At 34.6% G+C, this 25,988-nt stretch overlaps 1 protein-coding gene across 2 annotated transcripts in view; it reads left to right on the top strand.

The window, feature by feature from the left end:
• Positions 1-25,276, top strand: part of Metap1 (methionyl aminopeptidase 1) — a 57,429-nt gene extending 32,153 nt beyond the window's left edge. Inside the window, exons 3-11 of one of the 2 annotated variants that reach the window (XM_013358848.4) lie at positions 1,178-1,287; positions 2,532-2,592; positions 6,543-6,634; positions 7,477-7,560; positions 9,982-10,120; positions 11,696-11,827; positions 14,828-14,971; positions 20,356-20,421; positions 23,575-25,276. In XM_013358848.4, coding sequence (XP_013214302.1) covers positions 1,178-1,287; positions 2,532-2,592; positions 6,543-6,634; positions 7,477-7,560; positions 9,982-10,120; positions 11,696-11,827; positions 14,828-14,971; positions 20,356-20,421; positions 23,575-23,738 — 992 coding nt within the window. In that variant the 3' untranslated portion in view covers positions 23,739-25,276. Of the gene's footprint in view, positions 1-1,174; positions 1,288-2,531; positions 2,593-6,542; positions 6,635-7,476; positions 7,561-9,981; positions 10,121-11,695; positions 11,828-14,827; positions 14,972-20,355; positions 20,422-23,574 lie in introns of both variants that reach the window. The other variant, XM_005325761.4, reaches the window with a different exon arrangement.
• Positions 25,277-25,988: the final 712 nt, after the last annotated feature.

Genomic DNA, 25,988 nt, shown 5'->3' with positions numbered 1-25,988 from the left:
TTCATTGTGAAACAACACAATCAATAAATATGCTGAGGAGCTGAACAGACACTTCTCAGAAGAAGATATACAGTCGATCAACAAATATATGAAAAAATCTTCAACATCTCTAGTAATTAGAGAAATGCAAATCAGAATTACTCTTAAGATTTCATCTTACTTCATTCGGAATGGCAGTTATCAAGAATACAAGCAACAGTAAATGTTGGCAAGGATGTGGGGGAAAAGGCGCACTCATACATTGCTGGTGGGACTGCAAAATACAATATGGAAAGCAGTATGGTGATTCCTTAGAAAACTTGGAATGGAACCACCATTTGATCCAGCTATTCCACTCCTTTATCTATACCCCAAGGACTTAAAAACAGCATACTAAGTGACACAGCCACATCAATATTTATAACAGCACAATTCACAATAGTCAAACTGGGGAACCAACTTAGATATCCTTCAATTTCTTATAAACTTCTAATGAAACCTGAATTTCAAAGCCTGTGACATATGACAGTAATCAGGGAAAGATCTGTGTGTTTCGGGAGGTGTTTGGGTCAATTCTTGGTCTAGGAGTGACTTGAATTCCTGGTATTTCAAGTCCTAGGGTTAGCGTCTTCATTTTGCTTAATGGATAAGAGGTGCTGCTAGTCTGCTGAAATGAGATACTATAGAGAATCTCTCTACTCTGTTTGAAAAGGATTCTTAGGTGCATTTCATTTTACACAGGATTATATATTAACAAATCACATTATTAGGTGTGTGTATGATTCTTAGGTTTTCTACTAAAATTTGGTAACTTCAAACAGATTATTCCCTTCCCTTTGTCTCTTTCCTGCCTCCTTTAGAAACCCTTCTAAAAAGAGGCAAATGATGGTCATATTTTTTTTTTTTTTTGGTATCAGGGATTGAACCCAGAGGTGCTTAACCACTGAGCCACATATCCAGCCCTTTTTTATTTTTTATTTTGAGACAGGTTCTCACTGAGTTCCTTAGGCCCTCTCTTGGTTGTTGTTGCTGGCTTTGAACTTGTGGTCCTTTGCCTCAGCCTCCTGAGTTGCTCTGGCTTGTTTTTTAAACAAGAGAGAATTGAAATATGTGCTCCTCATGAACTTGGTCTCTAAGCTTTCCTTTCTTTCTCCTTCCTGTACCTTTCATGTCTTTCCATCTGTCTGACTCCTAGAAGATGAAAAGGCAAAGCGGGAAGTGTCTTCTTGGACTGTAGAAGGTGATATAAACACTGACCCCTGGGCAGGTTATCGATATACTGGTAAACTCAGACCACATTATCCACTGGTGAGTAACTAAGGTAATAAGAATTCAACGTTGTTTTAAACCAATTTCAGTGTCCTAGAAATAGTAGTTATAATTTTGTATTACAACAGTTAACCATGTAGACAGAATTAAGTTTACAAAGAAACTTATTTTCTAACTGTTTAGCTCTTATAGTGCATTATTTGGGAGCTAGTTGGGATAATTGGAGGAAGTGGAGAAAAATCAGATGAAAGGACTAAAGATATTAATTTTAAAAAAAGAGTAGGGTAAGGTAGACTTGATATTTTCTGGCTGGCACTATAAGTAGTATATATTTATACTTTTCTAAAATATTTTAAAATATAATATATTCCTACCTTAATAGCTGTAGCTTTTCTGCCATTTGTATCCTGTCTGTGGAGGTTTTTTATTTCTTATTTTTTTAATAGTAGATGGACACAATATCTTTATTTTATTTTTATGTGGTGCTGAGGATCAAACCCAGTGCCTTACACTTGATAGATCAAAGGATACATACATTTTTATTTGGAGGGATCTTAAAAATTTCAGAGCTTTTTGCCAATTGGGCCATAACTCCAGCCCCCTTCTGTGGAGTTTTAATATAGGAATTCACTTAAGTTGAAATCGGTTTGCTATCTTCAGATATTTAAATTATTTTTATTGATGACTTTCTATTTTTTTTTTTTTTTGGAGAGAGAGAGAGAGAGAGAATTTTTAAAAATATTTTTAGGTTTTGGCAGACACAACATCTTTGTTTGTATGTGGTGCTGAGGATCGAATCCAGGCCGCACGCATGCCAGGCGAGCGCGCTACCGCTTGAGCCACATCCCCAGCCCTGATGATTTTCTATTAATAAGAGATTTTATTAATTTTTTTTAAATCTGAAAAAATATTAAATATATAAGAAAGTCTTTAATCCTACTTCCCAGAGCTAATAACTAGGAACATATCAGCATATGTTTACTTTGAAACATTATTTTATTGTCACTGTCAGCTTATGAGTTTGGAACAACATGGCAACTTGTGGTCTGTTTCTAATCTTAAATCATTGGTAGCCTTGGCCACTTTTCCCATTCTTAAATATCTGTGAAAGGGGGTAGCATTAACACTAAGCAAATGAACCTTAGTCTTAACAAAGTAGATATGATATTTAAGATGTCACTTGAAGCTATTTTCATTTAAAAACTTTTGCTTGAACTTAATAATGTTTTTCCAGTTTTATTTTCTAGGTAATATGCTTTAACTAACTTCTTTGATGTTTTTAGATGCCAACAAGGCCAGTGCCAAGTTATATTCAAAGACCAGATTATGCTGATCATCCCTTAGGTAAGTTCTGTGCTGGTTTTTCATTTTTCAGGTTGTGGGCTTGATGACTACTGCAAAGGAAGGAGTGCTTTTCTTATAGAGAGTTTTTAATGCTGTATTTCTAATAAGTATAAACATTATTGTTAAATTTTTTTTCCGTGTGTGTGTATGGTGTGTGGTGTGTGCTGGGGATCAAACCCAGGGCCTTTCACAAGCACTCTACCATTGAACTACATCCCCAGGCCCTAAACATTACTATTTCAAGCCATAGTAGATCATTTAAGAGAATTAAAAATTCTTTGCCACCACTAGAAATCTAAGCAGTTCAGAAAACATTGTTTATGTAACTGCTAAAGACTACACACAGAATAATACTGTATTTTGTGGTATTATACCAGTTTCTAGATGGAAGAAAAGAATAGTTTAGATTTTATTTAATATGTCCTTCTACCCAAGTTAAGGCAGAAACAGATTGTGGAGACCTCAGGTTGACTAAAGACTGTAACAATAAGAAATAGTAATCGTGGTGATAATGGTGATGGTGTTGTTGCTGATTCTGTAATAGTAACTTATATTTATTTTTGCTTAACTGTATGTCAGGCACTGTGCTAAGTTCTTTGCACGTGTTACTCCATTTAATACTTTCAACATTCCTGAGGTAGGTTCTGTTGTCTTCTCTATTTTATAGATACTGATAGACATCCAGAGTAATTTGCAGCACAGGTCAATGGAGCAGTCTCTGACCTTAAGGCTTGTACAATATAACTAAAATTGGACTATGTGAAATTATTGAAGTTTTTATGTGTGTCAAAAATAGTTCCATATCAGCAATTTCACATGGTTTAATATAAGCCAAGCTGCCTTTGCTTTGTTCTTTAAGATGTAGGGAACTATATTAAGTTCTTCTCTATATAATTCTAAAATTCAGTTAAACCCAAGGAAAAGACAGTCTGAATTATAGAATACTACTGAGGATGTGTGACTTAATTATTCTCTATTTAATATTGTGAATATAATACTAGTTTATGTTTTTAAAAATATGTGTAGAAAAGATAAATTCTAACAGAATAAAATGTTATGCAGTGAAAAGTAAGTTGTACTCTTTAAAGGTAGCCACTGTTTACCATTTTCTTGTAGAACTATCCAAGATAATCTGTGTATGTATACATTAACCATTTTACCCACTGATAAACAAAAAAGAAATACATCACGTACATCCTTTTACCTTTTTATGCTTTCTAATATGTTAAGGTATCTTGAAAATACTTCATGTGAGTCCATATAAAGCCACTGCTTTCATTTTAGTGTGTAAGGATTTCAGTGTGTGGATATGTCATAATTTATTAATGCAGGCCCCTACTAATCAATGTTTAGATTATTTCCAAGTTTTTGCTTCTACCCATTTGACTGTAGTAACTATTCTTGTGTTTACATCTTTGTCCACATGTGATAGTATTTCTGTAGGTTAATTGCCTAAAGTAACATAGTTTTAGATCAAAGGATACATACATTTTTTATTTGGAGGGATCTTAAAAATTTCAGAGCTTTTTGCCAATTAGTATTCCCATTTAAAAAATACCGGAGTCTCTTTTCTCTTACATTGGGTAATCAAGTGTGATGATCTTTGCTAATCTGAAAGATGAAATTGATAATTTGCTATTATTTTAGTTTGCATTTTTAAATTATGAGGAAGATTCTTTTCATATGTTCAGTTATTTGTATTTTTTCCTTTTGAACTGTGTATTCATATCTTTATCCCTTTTCCCATGTTTCATTACTTTTATTTTTTTAACCTCATTTATAATTGTTTTGTTAAGGAAAATACTCCTTTGATGTGTTAATTTTTTCGCCAATTGACTATCTACATTTGTGATAAACGAAACATTCTTAAATAGTAAAATAAATGTAACCTATATTATATTTGAAATGCATCCTTTAATTCTCACATGTTTGGGGGTTTGTTTTTGATTCTGTTATGCTTCATTGACCCATTTGTCTAATTCCGTACCATTGACAAACTCTAAGTGTTGTAGCTACATAACGTATTCATGTTTGGTAGGCCTTGTTTCCCCTACCTTTCTTCTTTTTGAGCATTTTTCTGGCCATTCTTGTATGTTTGTTTTTCTATGTAAAATTTATAATCAGCTTGATTTCTAAAAATATCTTTTTGTAATTTTTAATGGGGTAGTATTAAAATTTGTACATTAATTTTAGAAGAATTTATACCTTGACAATATAGAGTCTTCTATCTAAGAACAGGGTATTTTTTTTCCTTGTATTACTTGTTACCTCTTATGTTTTTTGATGATATTTTCAGATTTTCTTCCTGTAGGTCTTTTATTGAAAATTCTGGGTACTTTAGTTATTTGTTTATTTTTGTGATACTGGGAATTGAACCCAGAGGTGCTGTATTATTGAGCTATATACTTGGCCCTTTTTATTTTTGATTTTGACACAAGGTCTTGGTAAATGGCTAAGATTGGACTTGAATTTGTGATCTCATGCCTCAGCCTCCAGAGTTGCTGAGATTTACAGGTGTGCACCTATAAGCAAGCTCAGCATTTTAAAGTGGTAATTAATTAATTAATTTTTTTTTTTTGGGTGAATAGTATGTTTTGTATTTTTTAGCTTTTGTTTGTATATAGGAAAGTTCCTGATTTTGATATATTCGCTATACAGTCCGCCAACTTGCTGAATTTTTATTATTAGTCATTTTTCAGATGATTCATTTGTTCTAGGGATATGTAATCATGTCTGAAATTGTTAAAAGATTTTGTCCTTTCTTTTTCACTTAATATGTCTTATTTCTTTCTCTCAAATCTGCTAGTATCACCAGAACAGTCTTAAATAATAGTGTTGATAGTGGGCATTCTGTAAGAATGGTTCTTGGCCAGAGATTTATTTGTCATAATAAGATGGTAGCTGGCCATGTTATCAGAATTATCTTCCTAGATGGTCATTTATTTTTCTTTCCTTAATCTGTCTTTGATGAATTAGATTAATAGAATTGCTAATACTGAACTATCTCAGCCTTTTTGGTATGAATCTCCCTTAAGTTGGGCCGGCCTTCCTTCCTTCCTTCCTTCCTTCCTTCCTTCCTTCCTTCCTTCCTTCCTTCCTTCCTTCCTTCCTCCCTTCCTCCCTCCCTCCCTCCCTCCCTCTCTCCCTTCCTCCCTTCCTCCCTCCCTTCCTCCCTCCCAGTATTTCGAGTTTTTCTCACTAGTGCTTATAAACAAGATTAGCTGGTAATTCATTCATTACATTATTTTTTCAGAATTTTGAAATAATTGCTATAATGTCTGTTTCTTTTAAATATATGTGAAACTTGAATTAGACAAATTTTATTAGTGAAGTCTATTAGGGCGATAATTTTTCAGACTTTTTGATTGTGACCCAGAGTGAGAAATGAATTTTATATCATGATTGGTCCAGGTATGTATACATAAATTATCAGTCAAACATTTCACAGCAGCACTTACCTTAGTCTGTATAATAGAACCTAATAATTTTTACTCCCTTTTTCACTTTCAAAAAAGTACTTATAGCCCACTGAAAGATCAAAAACTACAGTTTAAAAAACATTGACATGGGTTTTTGTTTCAGAAAAATAGTATAATTGATTCATCAATTGTTTGTATATAGTTGCTTCATGAGACAATGATCATAAAAGCAATTTGTAAATTGTATGTTATTATCCAAATGTGAATTGTTTACTGAGCTTATTAGCACACTGCCTGGCATATAATAAGTACTCTATAAATATTGACTGATTTCTAATATATCTGAAAATTTATTCTGTAGAATTCATCAATTTGTTTAGCAAATTGCTTTTACATATTAAAAAATGTTATAAATTAACCTGTACCTCTCAGAATGAAATATTGTGTGATTTAGGAAAACTTGACTATTATTATGCTAATGAATTCTACATCTTTCTATTCACTTTAATTTTACTTATTTTTTTGTTACAGGAATGTCTGAATCTGAACAGGCTCTTAAAGGTACTTCTCAAATTAAATTACTCTCATCTGAAGACATAGAAGGGATGCGACTTGTATGTAGGGTAAGAATTATTTTTTCCCTTTAGGGTAAGATATGTTTGAGCAGTGCTTGGACATGAAGTCAGTGATTTACTAGATTTATAAAGGTCTCCAATATTGTTTTGTTAAGACTGACTTAGCCATACTTTTCATTAAACTATTGCTACTGTATCGTTTAATACCACACTTAATCTCCATTTAAATAGTATGAAAATTAATATGGCAAGTAATCTATATTTGCTTGCAAGTTTGTTTTTTTCTCTGTATTCTCTGTGTGTGTGTATGTGTGTGTGTGTGTTTTAAGAACTAGGTTTTTGTCATTTTATTTTCACTAATGTCCTAAGACAAGATAAACTAAAGGTCCTGTTGTGAAATACCTATGATGTATGATAGTGGTTGATATTAACAAGGTAAAATCACATATTTATATTTTTCTAAAGAAAAATAATTGATACATTGATAGTGTTTATTTAGGTTTTTATGCAGCACTTTAAAAGTCGTTTGATACTACTTTGTTTTGATAATCTGGAGAAATTCATATTCCTTTTGCTTAGTTACTAAGATTCTTAGAAAAAATTCATTTGTCTGTTTTATTTTCCTCCACCTTTCTTCATTATAGAAGTGTGAGAAGACCCAACCTCTGTCAGTTGATTATTGTTCAGATAAACCTAGAATGTACATTTTCATGTAGAAATATGTTTGCATATTTATATTAAATATTTTTATATTTTATATAAAATTATATTGAATGGAAAATTCATCAGTTTCTTCCAAAACATCTAAGATAGTACAAGGATGCAGATTTCTATTTTTTTTTTTTTTTTTAAATTTCTCTTTGAATGTACCAAGTGTTCCTCTTTTACAGCTTGCTAGAGAAGTGCTGGATATTGCTGCTGGGATGATTAAACCAGGTGTAACTACTGAAGAAATAGATCATGCTGTACACTTAGTAAGAACTTTACTTTTTTTTTATTTTGGAAAACTTTTAGAATTTGGGATGTAGCTCAATAGTAAAGCACATGCTAGCATGTGTGAAGCCCAGGATTTGATTCCCAGCATGGGGTGGGTGGGGGGGAAATGACATTATTAGGTGTTTTTGACTTATGTTCAGAATGTCTACGATAACCTTATTAAGCTGAGTTGAAAGCTAATTTTTGCTTTGTTTCAAATATAGAAAGCATTCAGCAATCATTATGCCAGTGTTTAAGTCTGCCTTCTGGATCATGGGCATCCATAGTTTCAACTAACTGTGGATTGAAAATATTTGGGGAAAAAATGGCATCTGTATTGAACATTTATGGATCTTTTTCTTTGTTATTATTTCCTGAACAGTGCAGTATAATAACTATTCACGTAACATTTACATTGTATTAGTATCATAAGTAATGTAGAGATGATTTAAAGTGTGTGGGAGGATTTTTGTAAGTTATATGCAAACTCTACACTATTTATATAAACAACTTGAGCATCTACAGATTTTGGTACCCATTAGGTGGGGGCTTATCATAGAATTAGTCCCCCATTGATGCAGATGAATGACTGTATTTGTTGTACTGAGGTCTGAGATGAGCTTAAAATATAGTATTTTAGAAGCCTCAGCATTTCAGTTGTGCTTTTACAAAATGATAAATTTTATCAATGTTTTTAAATGTCTTATACCCAATATTCTGACATGAACAATATGACTTCTGAAGCTAGATTGGTTGAAATCAATATTGCCTTTTATATCTCGAAAAAAAGGGCAATAAACAGATAAGTATTTGTAGTAAATATGATACAGGGATATCTTTTTTTTTCTTTTAAATAAAAATTGCCTGTCAGAGAGACCTTAAACTAGTAGGTATGTGCATGCATTATATGATTAAATTGTTCATAAAAGAAGTGTTGTCCATTTAAAACATGTAATGTGTATTAAAATTATTCCGGTAATCAGATTAATGTGAATTATAAAGACATAGTAAATTTATGGTAAATATTTTAAAGATGCTAGTATTTATTATAGTGTAGTGAGAATTAAATTGGTACTCTGGTACTCTTTTTACTTGGTGATGATATTGTAAATGGAGAAAACCTTTGTGAAAGAATTTGATAATATGTGTTGAACTGTAAAGATGTTTATAAATATTTTTATTCAGATTTTTATAATCTTGATTTTGGGCTATTGTTACATATGTTAGCATAAAATGTCTAGTATGCATTAAGCATTTTGAGGGCTTCTTGTGAGCCAGGAACTCCTAAAAAGTATTTTCTTTCAAATAAACTCATTTAATCTCCCCAATAGCCCTTTGAGGTAAATGCTGTTATCATCTCTATTTTATAGAAAAGTAAACTGAGGAGAGAGGTTAATTAAGTTGTCCAAGGTTATACAACTTGTAAATGATGATGGAATTGGCATTTTCAGTCAAAATGTTCTGAATTCATTATTCTCTAAACTGCTATTTAAAATGCTCTGTGAAATATAGAAGCATGTTTTAAATAAGGGAAAAGCCAAAGGGATGTAGTTATTAGTTGTAAGCTTTTTTTTTTTTATAATTCAGAAAATTTTAAGTTTATTTAGATTTCCAATAATGGTAGAATTTCTGGTAAAATTATGATATATTCCACAAATGATATTTTATGCAAGTATTATTAGCTTGAAGACTTGTGTCAGTATGGAAACAAATGATGTATGCTGTGATTACCATTGTGTAAAAACATCCAAGGTAAAATTTGTTTTGGAAACCAGACCATTTTCTAAGATTTCTTGTTGTTCACTGGTATGAAGTAAACAATGAAAATGAAATGAATGTAGTGAATGGTGAAAATGTCTCAGGGAATTGTTTATCATTTCTTAATTACACTATTATTCATTTTTTGGTCATAGGGATAGAGGCTTATTTCTATATAAGAAATTGTAATCACATAAAAATACTTATTACTTATTTTAAATATTTTTTTCACAAGGAGTAAATTCTAAAGTAGAGTCTTCACATAGTAGCAATTGTATATATTTGTAGAATGTGAATTTGGTTTTTCTTTACACAAGTACCAGTAAAACTGGTTTGCATACAGCATATCTGACTGGCATAAAACTTGTTGTATGCTCTTCAAAATTATATCCACCAGCCAGGCATGGTGGGGCATAGTCACAGTTTCTCGAGAGGCTGAGACAGGAAGATCACTTGAGCCTGTGTATTCAGGACAACCTGGGCAACATTGTGTAGTCTCATTTAAAAGGAAGACATAATATCCACTACTGTTTTAAAGATAAAATATTAAATAAGTTATTTATATTAGCATTTGTCCAACTTCAGATTTTAAAATCTTATGCATGTAGATTTTTCCTCTTTGCACATTCCAAATTATTTTCTTTTATTTTAATGTATTATAGGCATGCATTGCAAGAAATTGCTATCCTTCTCCCCTGAATTACTATAATTTCCCAAAGTCTTGTTGTACTTCAGTGAATGAAGTCATTTGCCATGGAATTCCAGACAGACGACCTTTGCAAGAAGGTGATATTGTTAATGGTAAGAAATATGTTAGTGTGAGTTTTGTTTTCTTGACTTGCTTTCTATATTTATGCTTTTTCCTGTTTAAGTATTATTTGAAAGTCTGTGGAAGCCTCTTTTTTCTTTCTTTCTGTTTTCTTTTTTTTTTTTTTTTTACAATTTTGTGCATGTTCTTTTAAAATACATCATATTAGATGTGTCTTAAATATTTATACTATGCATTTGTTTGGTGCTTAATTCATATGTGACTGGTAAATAAGTGACAGATGTCAGTGAAATATGGAAGCAGTGTTGAGATAGTGCAGTTTTTAAATTTAAGTCCCTAGTGGTTTTTAAGAGATCAGAATAGGCTTTCTTAACAGGTAAGAAAAATCCTTTGTAATAAATGAAGACTTAAAAAAAACTAAAAATTTCACAGAAGTGCCTTACTTGAATGGAGTGCCTTTAAGGACCTCTGTGTTGTGTTATTTTAGGAAGTTGCAGGTGTAGAGAAGAAGCTCCAAAGACATTTTCCTCTGGGATTAAATAAGTGTTAACGAAGAAGCATCTCCTTGATGGTACTTTTAGTATTAATGAAATTATTCTGTTTAGGATATTAAAAGAATCCAAGGAAACATGATTCCCAGGGTTGAAGACTGCATAGAATAGACCAACTGTGATGCTGGTCAAGAATGAGAATAGAGATTTAATTGTGGTAGTATTTTTATTATGGTTGTTATTGCTTTAGTTAGATGATGTGTTTATAAAGTTCCACAGATTTTTCATCTGTTTTTATGTAAACCTTGCTATTTTTATTATGTGTAAAATGTGTGAGATTTTTTTTAGACATGTGTACATTGTGCTGGAGTTGAAACACCTGTACTTCGATGTTGGAGATTGGTTGAAATCCACAGTAAAAATGTACATTCAGTATGTTCTCTAGATAGTCATTTATGTTACGATAGTGACATATTAGTAATCTGTGTTCTTACAGCATGGAAATGAAGAGAGGATGAGTATTCACAAATAAATGAAAGATTAATTAATTAAAAAGGTTGGGAGTTTAGCTCAGTGGTAGAGCATTTGCGTAGGACACCCAAGGCTCTGGGTTCTATCCTCAGTCCTGTGGTGGGGTGGTGGTCAAGAGAGTATTGGGGTGTAGAGATTATCTTAAGTTTTGCTATTTACATATATATATTTTTTTTTAGGAGAAGGAAGAAACTCATTTAAGATGACAAGTGAAAATAGCATTTTTTATTTAATGGAAAAATTTACTAGAGTCCTCAGTTTAATGTTAACCCTGGATGTTTATCTTGCATGATTGTATCCCATATAACTTTTTCCTCTGCCACAAATTATCTAATTACTATACGAATATAAAAACCCACCATCTGGCTTGTGCTGTAAGCCGTATATCTGTTTTCCACAGTGAGTTTAGTTAATTACCCTCAAGGAATTTTTGTTAGGGAGTAACTACATATTCACTGGTGTCTAATTTGACAATGCAAAAGTCATCTTTTCCATTAAATTACTTGATGCTGTCACATTGGAAAAACTAAGTTCTATTGTGGAATGAAAATAAATATATCTTAATATTTACACATTCTTTTGCAGTGGACATCACTCTTTATCGCAATGGTTATCATGGGGACCTGAATGAGACCTTTTTTGTTGGAGACGTGGATGAGGGAGCACGGAAATTAGTTCAGACCACATACGAGTGTCTTATGCAAGCCATCGATGCAGGTCAGCTTCAGTGCTGGGCCCCCATTGGCAGTGCTTTGCCAGTGATGCATTTTATCACTGCATTGTTGTGCATTTCTTGTACCTAACAGCTTTTCCATTGCCCTACCTGAGTTAGCTTAGTGTTTAATGGTTAATGTGTTTAAAGATGATGTGGGAATGTCTTGATGCAAATGGATCAGGTGATTACTTATGATCCTCTGTCTCTTCTGATATTTTTTTCTTTTAAATGCGGAGTGTGTGGGTGGTTCTTTTGTGTAGTTTTTATTTCTACTTTTTTTTCTTTCAATTACATTAGTATTAGTTTCTATTACAGTAAATTGAAACAAGCCTGACGATTTTGTGAGGAAAGTGAATGATCCTTCTTTCCATTTGCCTCCCCACTTCACTTTTCATCTCTTTTCTATCTAGAGGTATCCATTGTTAACATTTAGGTTTTCCCCCCCCTCTCTTCTGTGTCTTGACATATATAGATATGTGTATGGGTTTAATTAGGTTAAATGGAATCATAATATTTGTAATTTTCTATAATTTGACAGTTGTTCAGTTAAATCTTAGGGATCTTTTAAAGTAGCAGATCTGCCCCATTTTTTTTTTTTGGCACTGGGGATTGAACCCCATCCCCAGCCCTGTTTTCTATTTTATTTAGAGACAGGGCCTCAATGAGTTGCTTAGCATCTCACCATTGCTAAGGCTGGCTTTGAACCCTTGTGATTCTCCTGACTCAATCTCCCCAGCCTCTGGGATTACAGGCGTGTGCCACTGCACCTGCTACCCCTTTCTTTTAATAGATACATATTATGTTTCACAGTATCTAAATTTCTGTAACTATTCTCCTACGGGATTTTGGTGGTCTCTAGATATCATTCTGTTGTAGTACTGAGTGGAAATAAGTGCATTTCTGTAGGATCTTTTCCATGGTGTCTTCATGACAGCAGCTTATCCTAATTTTTTTGGTTTACTCGGTACTTTCTGGGAATGGGAGAAGAAAAGGAAAGTCTTATTGAAGTTGTTAACACATTGCTAATAAAAGGATAGTTTGAGGACAGACTGCTTTCTGTTAAAATCCATAGTGTTTGAACTGTATTATTCAGTGTATTATTGCTACCACTCCCCCACTTGTCCAGAGTATTGAACAGGACAGAGTTATTTAACACATAGTTATCTGTAATAACATTGGTTTGTTATTTTTATTGTTTTTAGTTACTCTTTAACAGGCATGGAAGATGGTGAAGATTTTACTAATTTATATAATGTTGGATGTGTGAAAATGAAAGACAATATTTTCATGTATCAATATCTGAAGGTTTTAGAAATTTATAATTCACTGTTGATTGTTTTAAAACTTTTAATATTGTAGGTGGAATTGTGAAATGAGAATTTCTGTGCTTATCATTTGTAGAAGCTTCAGTTTTAAATAATTTTTAGGATTTCTGTCAGATAATGTATTCAGTGTTGATATCCCTTTTCTTCTCTGTGAGGTAATTGAAATAATCAGAAAGCTGCAGTGTTTCAAAAAGACATATGACTAGAACTTAAGAAACTGCGAGAAACTAGTCTTGATAGCAATAGTCAAAGAAAGAACAAAAGTTTCTTGAACACTGGAAAGTGCTATTAACAATATTATATATGTCGTTCTTGATCCCATAGTTTAAAAATACTAATTGTTTTTCGCCCTAGTGTAGAGTACTAGCGAGTTTATGAAGTTGTTAAATTAACTTTTGTAGAGTAGTATGTTTAAATGTATGAATTAAAGACATTTTTGGGTCTGATAATGCTTTGTGACAGGGGGCTTGTCCTGTGCATTGTAAGATGCTTAGCTTATATCTGCACACTAGATATCAGTTATACCACCGTCTCCTGTGTGATGTTCAAATATGTCTCCAGATAACACGCTCTGAACCAAAATTGCTCAAGTTTGACAATTATGGAAGACTCTTTCACCTTCTGTCATTACTGCTGAATGGGGATTTTCTTTATTATGTACTGCACAATTTGTTGCATGAGCCCCCAGCTTTCCAACCCAGGGCTGATAGGAGAACCTGGATAGGGATGAAAGAAAAACTTTGTGAAAGTCAGCATGTTTTCTCAAAATCAGAAATTACCTTCCTTCTGCCGAAAACATCAAATTGGAATGGTTAAGAGCAAGTAAAATTATTAAATTGTGATTCCTTAAGCTGTTAAATTAATTACATGGGGGCAGGTAGATTGCATCTGAATGTTTCTTTGGAAATCAGGTAGGCTAAGAGTTAGAGGACCCTTGGAATTTGCCTCATTGTTCCAGAAATTTGGCAGTGCCCCACTCCTGGGGTTTTAGTGCCAGAATGGCCTTATTAACATGAGAACCACTTATTATTTTTTTTCTTTTCCCCTTAAGGCACTACTAAATTTATAAAAACTAAACAGGGCAGTATGTATATAGTGAAAGGTATACCCTAGGACCTGTACCCTGGGACCTTTTCTAGATTCAGTTATGAATAGTTTGAGAAGCACTGTTAGAGAATGAAACAGCCCAGGGGAGAAGTACTTCTTTCAGAAGTTGACCTGAATGAAACATGGGACAAGTTAGGACACGCTTGGGCACTTCTTTTTCTTCTGGTACACTTGCCTTCCTTATTTCCTCTGCTTTTTAGAATAGAATAGAGTGGAATAGAATAGTATGGTTCTTGACCTTAGGGAAGCCTATACAGGGAAATGTATTTTCCATTCTGTTGTTCCATATCTGTTTAATTAGAGAGAATAAAAGGTGCTGTCCTTACCCCTTTAGCACCCAAGGTGTTCTGTTTGTCTGGCATTAGAGGGGGAACTTGCAGGTGCTCTTGGTTTGAATCAGAGCTTTGCTATTTACTGTATGGCCTCTGTGTGGCTTAATTTCCTCATTTGTAAGTTTAGGCATGAAGACATATAAAGTATTTACAAAGGTCCCTGGCACATAGATATGAATTGCTTAGGAAATGTTGGTTATTACTACTCTTTGTCATGAATCTTCTATTTTTCTTTCAGTGAAACCTGGTGTTCGATACAGAGAATTGGGAAATATTATTCAGAAGCATGCTCAAGCAAATGGATTTTCAGTTGTTCGAAGCTACTGTGGGCATGGAATACACAAGCTTTTTCATACAGCTCCCAATGTACCCCACTATGCCAGTAAGTACTGTCTAAAGATTTGTGCTAACAACTTACTCAAGAAATATTTATTCAAACCTATAATAGGGCCTACTATTTTGTATTCATTAGAGTAATCTATTTGCTGTAACAAATAGACCCCTGGAATGGGTATTTGTTTAAACATAGATCAGATTTAGGTCATGGTTACACAACAGTCTAAGACAGTCACTATGAACAGATAGTGTGGAAGGGACAAAGCTTTGGAGGGGTATATTTGGGAGTTTTAATGAACCAGCCTGGAAGTGACATAAATCATGCACATTTGTTTTTTATTGGCAGGAATTTTTCACATAATTGTAACTTAACAGCATGGGAAGTTGGGAAACGTAATTCGAGTACTCTGAAAGTAATCTGTTCCAGGAAATGTTCAACAATCTGCCATATGTGTAGTCATCTCTCTTCTGATTACTTAGGTGAAATCAGTTCATCTTGCTTGGTTTGGTGTGAGTGGTTAGATTGTGTCAGATACTATAGTATATTGGCATAAATAGAAGGGAATAAACAAAGTACTTTTCCTCAAGTGACAACTGTATGGAAGAATAAAAAGAACTGATAGACAATGTCTTTCACAAACCTTTTCTCTGAAAGAGATTAGATATGTGTAGCAACAAGTCTGATATTTACTGCCAGAAGTGAAAGCTATCCACCATAAGTGACCTAGAAAGAAATTCAACAGACACACACACGCATGCACTTATTGAGCCATTATTATATAAATACTCTCACAGATTTCCTCATGCTTAAGTATTCTCATCTATGTAATAGGGAATGATACCTATCTTAGAATTGTTTTGAGGATTAAGGGACATAATACTCGTGGAAAGCAGTCTGTTTGTTCAAAGTCACACAATCCAGTAAACAAATGCCAGAGCGAGCATTGGTACTTGTATTCTGAGCTTTCTGTTGTTGGTCTTTTCTCCTGTACTTCCTGTTCTCTTGAAGCAGGGATTGAAGCAGTTTGGTACTAGGTTCTGGGGGATAAGTAAAGCATGGTTGAGATTTTGGTTTGGTTATGGAAATGACAATACATTTTAGGTGGAGGGAAGTCTGGAAAGGTGCTTCAAGTTGAGACTGAACAGAGATAAGATAAGCTTGGATGAGTATTATGTTTTGAGGATTGACAGTAGGCATTGCTGGGTAGAGGAATACCAGACTGAGGAAATCCGACTTCATCTCTAGGACTCTTCAGAAACATTATGGAGCAGAAAATGGCATGATAAATCCTGTATTTGGGGGAAGACTAATTTGGTAGTGGTATCTAATATTCTAGATGAAAGCTACTCAGTGTAGTCAGCATGATGGACAGTTGTTGCTGGAGTCCAGGTATGAGGTGGTAAGTTTTAGGCATGTATATTGTGAAGAGGGAGTGAAATGCATGAAAAACCTCTCTAATAGGAGAAGCTGGAGCAATCCTCTATAGCACAGAATCTGATGTATATCAGCATTCATTAACAACATCATTCTGTGAATCATGCTTGAAATAAAAGCAACAGAAAACAAGTAACTGACTTTATTTCTCTTAGGCCATATTACCTCCTGAGTGTACATTTCTTTCATGGAAGGGAAGTAGCTATTGTGATTACAGTGGTGGGGTGTGTGTAAATAAGAATGTTAAGGGGACATGCAAGGGCAATGAAACTTGGGTTTAGGTTTGGATAGAGAGACTGAAAACAACATTTATGGGAGAAGGCAATAAGGGTCATTGGTGGCAATATGATAAAAATGGTGTCATTGGCATGAAAGATATGCCACCTGAGTTTCATAAGAAGGATTTAATTAGATGGGAAAAACTATGTTGAGTATAGAAGCAAGGACTAAGTGTACTTCATTGTATAAATTCAATGAGTTTATGAAAAGTCCAGCATAAATTGAGCTTATATAAATCAAAATATGTTGTGATAGGGGACATGGTTCAGTGGTAGAACATTTGCCTGGCATGCATAAGGCCCTGGGTTCTGTCCCCAGCACTACCAAAAATAAAAATAAAAAAATATTATGGTAGCTTAGGGAATTGTTAAAGGAAACTGCTGAGGGTGTTTTTTAATTATATAGCAGAGATACCATTTGAAATGTAAGTAATCTCTGCTTTGATTTATAACTGATCTTGACCCAAATGAAGGAGGAACCAGAAATTGTTGAATAACTTCTCTCCACCCCTTCTAATGTGAGAAAAATCCTCATTAGGTGAGTTTTCTTCTTGAAGTCATTAGTGGTTGGAAAGTAACGATGACAATACCCAACATTTACAGTGTGCTTTAAATAATTCTTTGATACAGATGATAGAACAGGTTCAGGTTTTTAAAAAACTACCTGACATCTGTCTGCAATAACACAGATAATGTGTATTTGTTTCGTGAGCTATGTTGAGAAATGGAAACTTTAAGATTCTAAGAAATGAGTAAGGGTTGTAACTTCTATAATAATAATAAATCAGTGGCAGAAATAGGAATGGAATATGGAAGGAAGATAGATTCTCTGTGTTAGCACTGTCCGAGAGAAATATATTATGAAGCACATAAATGATATAAAAGTTTTTAGTAGTCACATTAAAAAAGTAAAACATTGTAGGTATGTGTTTTAAAATAATTATGCCATTACATCCTACATATCATTTAAAATTTTAATTGGAACAAAAATTATTGAGATATTGTTATCTCCTTAAGAAAGGGGAGATCCCCAAAGCAGGGTCTTTTTCATTTGGATGTTGTGAAAGCTAAAAATGAGGGCCAAATGCTGAGTACTAACAGCACAACTTTATTCAATGACCAGAGAATGGAGAAGCACATTCGCAAATCAAATTCCTCAACTAGTTGGTGTGGGAAAGTCATAGATACAGGGTAAAAGAAATGGGGGAGGGTAAAGTAATAAAGGGGAGGAATATTCATATCCTTCCCTGGAATAGGCAAGAAATTTCCCAGAACTCAGGCATTATCTGCATTTACTCCTTATATGGTCTTGTGCTTCCTGGCATTGCAGCTGGCATGGGTATCTCTTAGTATGGAAGCTGCCTGGATGTCACTTGGGTAGCCTTAGAAATCTACCCTGTTTTTGGCTAGCCTACCTGCAGAGGTACATCTGGCCTTCAGGAGCCCTGTCATTAAAGATAAGATTAGGTCGGGTAGAAACTTAGCTAGGTGATACAGGCACTATACTGGGTAACAATATATAATTACATGCTGCTTTAGTTTTCAAAATTTGCAATATTTTTACACTATCCCAACTCAGTTCTGATTAGCTACTTTTCAGGTGCCTGGTAGCAGCTACACGGGGCCAGCTCTGCCACTGGACAGCACAGATCTGGATTCCTTTATCCTTATTTTTTTTCTTTTTTTGTGATACCATATGGACACTCTGACATCTTCTTTGGATTCTCCAAGGGTCTATAGACTGACTCTGTATATGTAGTAAATATCATTTTGAGAGAAAGTTTGAGATTAGAAGTGAAATTAATTGCTTTTAAGTTTTTATATGAGTTTAAAAACTAGATTTGGAGCCTTTGGTGAGTGTATTTTGACAAAATCCGAGATAGTGAAAAGCAGCACTGCTGGCTATTCACCAGGAAAGGTGCAGGAATGTAAACCTGTAGGTGAGGTTAGATCACACCTAGAAGGAGTTGCATTTAGTTGTTGAGCTTTGGTGCTTACCTTCACCATTCATTAAGTAATGATCCTGGTGGCGCAGCTTCTTCTTCTTTTTTTTTTTTTTTTAATTGTTGGTCGTTCAAAACATTACATCTTTCTTGATATATCATATTTCACAGTTTGATTCAAAAGGGTTATGAACTTCCATTTTTACCCCGTATACAGATTGCTGGATCACATCAGTTACATCAGTTACATTTTCATTGGTTTACATATTGCCATTCTAGTGTCTGATGAATTCTGCTCTCTATCCTATCCTCTACTATTCCCCCTCCCCTCCCCTCCCCTCTTCTCTCTCGACCCCCTCTACTGTAAAACATTTCTTCCACTTGTATTATTCTTCTTCCCTTACCCCTCACTTCCTCTTGTATGTAATTTTGTATAACCCTGAAGATCACCTTCCCTTTCCATGCAATTTCCCTTCTCTCTCCCTTTCCCTCCCACCTCTCATCCCTGTTTAATGTTAATCTTCTTCTCAAGCTCTTCATCCCTACTCTGTCCTTAGTTACTCCCCTTATATCAAAGAAGTCATTTGGCCTTTGTTTTTTAAGGATTGGCTAGCTTCACTTAGCATAATCTGCTCTAATGCCATCCATTTCCCTCCAAATTCTATGATTTTGTCATTTCTTAAAGCAGAGTAATACTCCATTGTGTATAAATGCTACATTTTTTTGTGTTTTTTTGTGTTTGCCACCTGGTGGTCAGGCTGAGTAAGTGCAGTCACTTATTTAACTGACACCTTTCAGGTATTTTAGTTTGAAATTTAGATTAGTTAGTTGTTTATTGTTGTCAAAGATTGTCTAAAAAGGCATGTCTAAACTTTTATTTATGTTTTTGCATTTTTTGAGGAATATCAGGTCTGGACACATTTTAATTTATAATAATCTTTCTCATGAAGGTCCTGAAAAATACTCTCATATTAGGGAGTTTGGATAAAAAAGGTTAAAAAAAAGTATTTGGAGGGAGAAATGGAGTTTTTTTTTTTTTTAAATAGAAAGGAAGGTCTCTTCAGCATTTTAAAAAATAGGCTAATGTGCAAAGGGTTTCTTCCCATTTGAAGATGAGAAAAAAAGACAACTTATAAAAAAACTTTTCAGGAAATTCATGTGATTGTTTTTGTGGGCTGTGCTCCCACACACTTCGCTCTTCCCAGAGAGTTGGGAGACCTAGTTAGGCATGATCTTAAATAATATTGTTCAAATTTTTTTAAAAAATCTTTTTAATATTTATTTTTCAGTTCTCAGTGGACACAACATCTTTGTTTGTATGTGGTGCTGAGGATCGAACCCGGGCTGCTCGCATGCCAGGCGAGCGTGCTACCACTTGAGTCACATTCCCAGCCCCTGTTCAAATTTTTTACATGGATGAGTGATGGCATTCTACTTGGTTCTGTGATTGCATTTCTAATCAGTAGTAATATAAGTGTTATCACTTTCCACTTACAGAAGTGATAATGATACCTGAAATCTAGCCTGTGGACATCTCTATATTTTAATGTAGAAAGCATAAGCAAATGAGCTGTGTGTAGAACAATATATCTTCCAAAGTAGGTGGTTATTAGTATACTTCCTGTTTGATGAATGACTTATTTTAAGGAAGAGAACCAGGAGAAAATAATTAAGATACACAATGAGAATATTAACTGTATACTCTTTCTTATGAGATTTTCAACAGTACAATGTTGATTGTTGCTTAACTTTGGATATTTTTCCTTAATTTCAGAAAACAAAGCAGTTGGAGTGATGAAATCAGGCCATGTATTTACAATTGAGCCAATGATTTGTGAAGGTGAGATTTAATTGAGTTTTTTTAATTTTGTTACTTCTTAGATAGTAGCCTGTTATACTTTCTGTTTTTGAGCTTCATTCCCTTTTTCATCTTGAATTTGATTATCACAAAGAGAATTAACATAGTAAGGTTAGCAAGAAGGTGTACTTCCTACATGGTAATTCTCTAGCTATCAGAAGGCACTGAGGTACGTGAATCTTGGTCCCTTTTCATTAAGATCTTGTCACAATGTGTATTGTAATATTAGAAGCCTGCATCAAACCTGTGTAAAAGTGTTTGTTTGATGGAGGAAGGGGAAAAGGAGAAACCAAGGAGGAGAGGGTTTGTTGAGCCACTTACTTTGAGGCAGACAGTGATGGATTTATTTTCCCACAATTTACGAGGAAGGTATTTTTCTCTTCACACAGAGAATCAGACTTATCCTTGAAGGGGGTAACTTGCCTAGGTTTCTTAGCTGCTTACATGGCAGAATTTGTCGGAGTCTCAACTCATTAACAGTCCGGCTCTTCAGGGTCTGCACCCTGTCCTGTGGTATGGTATAGCAATGTAAAGAAAACACAGGACAACTACACTTTGCTCTGGCAGCTGTTTTGTCACCATGTTACTCTCTGATAGGCAAATGGTGGTGATGGTAGGCTCAGTTTTATGAGAGTGTCAGAGCAGTTGTCATTTAATAACAGGATTATGCTTTCTGCTAGTTCCTTGTTGGGCTAAGGGGATGCATAGTGAGGCAGTAACAGTAGGGCTAGTGAGCTCTGAACCCTGTATTAAAGGATACTTCTTCTCTGGGTCCTTGTAATTGTTTTGAAACCTAATCTTGGGAGTGGCTTCCATCTTCTCTTCCTTTAAAGTTAGTCACTAAATCTAGCCCACACTCAAGGGATCACTAGGACTCAACCAAGAGGTGGGGGTCACTTGAAAAGAAGATTATAACCCTTATCTTACCCCAGGGCTGCTGTAAGAATTAAGTGAGCTTCACTAGGACTCAACCAAGAGGTGGGGGTCACTTTAAAAGAAGATTATAACCCTTATCTTACCCCAGGGCTGCTGTAAGAATTAAGTGAGCTGGTTTATGTTAATGAAAGTACTTTATTACATTAAAGACCACACAAATGTAGTGTTTTTTGTCATTCTTGTAGAATAAGAATAAGGTGTTGATCATGAGCAGTCAGTTGTAAAGTATATTTCCTTAGAATAGTAGCCAAGTATATTTTACTTGACACTACAACAGAACCTGTTTCATCAGATCACAGTGTAATCAGAGTAATTTGCTTTAAATCCAGTTCTGTAGTTATATTGGAAATTCCTGTTTACTCATCTTTTGGTTTTTGATGCAGCATGGGTTAACTTTTTTAAAGCCTTCTCATATATTTTCTTTTTATCCTAGGATTTAATATTGAAAAGGTTACACTTCACTACAGTTTTTGTTCTAAAGTTTTTCTGTTTGAGTCAGAGAGGCCTAGAAATAATATTTTACCTAAATGAAGAATGTGTTGATTTTTTTGACATCTAATTTTGAAATGAGAATGTCTCTATAGATGCATATTTTTATAATAGTGTCTAGAATTGCCTGATTTTCTCATTCCACCTCTGATTCTCTGGGGCTTTATCTTTCTGCCTTTCCTTCATCACATCCTTGAGTTTTCTGTCATTGTTTTTCAGCTTTTTTCTCTGAACCTTCATTCCCCCTTTCATAGTTCCCTCTCCTCTCTAATTCATTTCTAGTATTTTCTTATTCTCTTGATAATCCTTATTTCTTTTTCTTTGCTCCTCTTTATGGTTACACTTGTATGGTCTACAAAAATTTTATAGAATGATAAGTTGGCACCATTTGATTTTGTGCCTGCCATTTAAAAATTATATCAGGAAATAAATACTGTAATGGAAATTTAAATGTTTACATTATTTCCTTCACAATATACACTGGCCATAGTTTAGTCAGAAGCCAAAGTTATATCAGGAAAGAACTAAATTTATTAGTTCAAGTCTTCACTCATAGTTATGTGATGAGTATTATCAATGTGTTTTCTAAATTGAAGTCCATCTTAGTTCAGAAATATTTGATATGGGGAAATATACAAAATGTGACATTGCAGCCCACCTGAAGAAGTTTCAGCATCATCATTACTTCATGGGTATTAAAGATCAAAATGAAGTTGGAAAGGCTTTAGCTAAAATAATGTATAAATAGGGTTCATAGTAGTTTTCTATGTATTTACCTAGAATATTTATTTAGACGACTGAGCAATCATGTCGGAGACCAGCTCCAACAGGGGGTCTCAGGAGACGAACGGATGGTGAGGAGTCGGCGAAAGAGGGGGTGGAGAAACAACACAGACACCAAAGTGAAGGTGTTGATCCCAATCTTTACTTGTGAAGTTGATCATATATACTTTTCATTTTGGCAGGCTTACAGCACTTTGTGGTTACAAAACAGGAATCATTATTCAAACAAAACAAAATATTAGGTAGCTACAATTAGAATAGAAGAATATATCTTGGCTTATGCATAAGCAAGCATTTGTACTTTCAGTTCAAGTTTTGCTTTGAGCTGTTTCTGCTTAGTTAACTTTTAATAATAGTTACAAATGTCCCAAACTATTGGCCTATACCTTGACTATTCTTTCTTGACTTACTGACTGGAACCGGTGCCATGGTTACGGCAAGGGGTTGACTTGTTATTACTTTTAATCAAACAGAAGTAAGAGCACAAACCATTGTGCACAGGAACAAGAACAAGTTGCCCAGTACTAAGCACTAATCTATCTTCTTAATATTAATTTTTCTTCTCTAGATTTTAATTTAATTTCTCAAAAACTTCCTTGACAGGAATACAGGGAGTTTTTCTTTAGACATTAACAATTTACACTCCACAGCTGAATCATTGCATTTAGAGCAAACAGATCTATGCTTTAGAAGTAGTTGCATTAATTGGGAAAGTCATGATTTTTCCTTTATACTTAATGGTCATATGAGAAATCAAAACTATACTTATTAAAGGAATACAAAAACAAATCAGCCCATTCCCAGAAACATACTGTGCTCCTCCAGAGGATGGACGCCTTGCGCCATCCACTTCAGTAGGGCCTTGCCATTGCCTGAGTCAGGGGAGGGGCGCAGCACAATCAAATTAAGAAATTGCTTTTGTTTTAGGTGGATGGCAGGATGAAACCTGGCCAGATGGTTGGACTGCAGTGACAAGAGACGGGAAACGGTCTGCTCAGTTTGAGCACACACTGCTGGTAACGGACACTGGCTGTGAAATCCTAACCCGGCGACTTGATAGTGCACGGCCTCACTTCATGTCCCAATTTTAATTTCTCCTAAGATGGCACATCTCAGTAATGCCTTCTTACTGTACTATGCATTTTATTGAGAGTACAGAAAGGATGAGGCAATTTTTTATCACTTGTTTTGTTTTTGACTATAGATAAGGAAGGACACAGCATTTGATTCGTGTCTTCAAGAGCTTGTCTTGGGTCTGAAAAAGCTGAGAAGAATAAAGGAAACCTTGTTCAACTCCTTTCAGTACCCCCTCCCCATCCTGGCCCCTGTCTCATTCTCTGCACACCTGTTTTCTTATTTGCCCCTTGAGCACTTTTTCTTAGACCTGCTTCTATAGTTGCTTTAATCACTGCCACAAACTGGCTATCAGGAGCCAGCTGCTTTCCAGGCGAATGTTGAAGATGAGAATCCTTGAAACTTTAGCAACACATGTTGCTCCAGATTTTTTAAATTATATATATATATATATGGAAATATATATGCATACATTTTAAATTCCATGTATGTAATTACCGAACACTATGTGACCTTGGTTTGGGTTGATTCTGCTCTGACAGGGTTTTTTGCTGTCATAAGTGGATCTATAGTTTGTAGAGATTTAATTCCTAGTTGGGAATTGGCCTCCTCCCTTCCTAATGCTAATTATTTATCCTGGTAATTGTGTGTAGGGAAGCACTCACTCAGTGAGACTTTCTCTCCAATGTGGACTCTGTGTCAGTGAATGAATGTGCTAAAATTCACTTTGGAAGAAGGTTATCAGGCTTTTTAAAGTCTAGTTTATGACAAAAATAGCTATGCTCCATGTGGTGGCTGGCTGTTGCGGGGCACAGGAATTTGTAATACACAATTTCAGACCTTTATTTGGTCAGAAATGGGAGGTAGAAAACCTCCTTTTTTCCCCTCTCTTTTATTTCAAGGGCATACCTTGAAGATACTCAGAGAAGGGTGGAGGTTGCACTGTAGAGGGTGATGGGTAAAGAGTTCTGAGATGTCTCTAGCTGTGAGCACAGTAAGTCAGGTGGGCTGTGAGAGTAATCCTGACAGTGAAGAGAAAGGAACTTCTTTGAGTACTGTAACCTGCAGTAGGGATGCAGCTGTCCTTGGTTTGCTGGGAATTAAAAAATAAAAATAAAAAAACCGCCTCACCTATGCTTAGTTGACTCATTGGCAGTGACCTCAGCTGCCCAGTGTCTGTGTTCCTTTCAGCAACTGTCCAAATAGAAGTTTATCCAGTGAAGACGAATCAGATCATCAAGTCCTTGTTAGTATGTACTTGATTACTGGGTATCTGATAACTTTCTGGTAATACAATTTGATGCCACTGACACATATACTTGTAAGAGAACATCTTTCCCAGAGTGCCTCAGACCTTATTGCTTTAAGAGAATTATGATATGTTTTCATTACTTTTATTATTTTAATGATTTACTAAAGTGACTGAATCTGGTATAGACTTTTTGGGGGGTATGTGTGAAGTTTTTATCAATCTGTAATATTTGTGAATGGAATGCCTTGTAATATGGATGTTAATATAATGTGTAAAGGGAGATTAAAAAGTTTGATTATCCCACCATGTAGTCATTAACTTTGTTTCATTTGTTTGGTATTTCACAGGGAATTGGTGTGAATGGGGAGGCTGATTTTATAATCTAAAATAAAACTCACGACCATCTGGTACAAATACTTCTTTCATGTTTAATGGCTATACCATAATTGTAGTATTGTGCTTAATCCAGGTGAGTGTGCAAGCAGCATTTGAGATGGCAGTCATATTTTTGGGAGCTTTTAAGACTGAGCACATGGAATATTTAAGGGAGCATTTTACATTCTGATAGTGGAATTAACAGTGTGGGCTTATTTGTTGTATAGCATTTAAAAATAAGCTTAAGGAAGGAAATTTTTGTGGGATAATTTTGTGGTGAAAAGATAAAATAATGCTTTCCTTGGTTTGGGAGTTTTTTTAGAACAGTGTGTACTCTAGTCTAATTACATATATCAAATTATGTATTAGATTTAGGTCAACAAAACATCTATTTATCATCTACCAACTTTTTATAAATCAATTTATTTACTTGTTTTAGGTTAACTTTTAGGGTAATCCTTGTTTCTTGCCAGTCTTCAACTCTCTTGAAATTATAATTTAAAAGGGAAACGTGTTTGCCCTTTATCTTCTCTTTGTGGCTTATGCTGATAAAATAGGTTGTTGGAATTAGAACCCCTTCAGCAACATTTATACTACTTGCCACCCACGTGTATAAATTAATAGGCAAGAGGAGGTTTAG

Source organism: Ictidomys tridecemlineatus, chromosome 9, assembly GCF_052094955.1.
Source record: "Ictidomys tridecemlineatus isolate mIctTri1 chromosome 9, mIctTri1.hap1, whole genome shotgun sequence".
In the NCBI taxonomy this organism is placed as follows: Eukaryota; Metazoa; Chordata; class Mammalia; order Rodentia; family Sciuridae; genus Ictidomys; species Ictidomys tridecemlineatus.
Note: the sequence above shows the minus strand (reverse complement) of the source record. Positions and strands in the feature narration are given on the sequence as shown.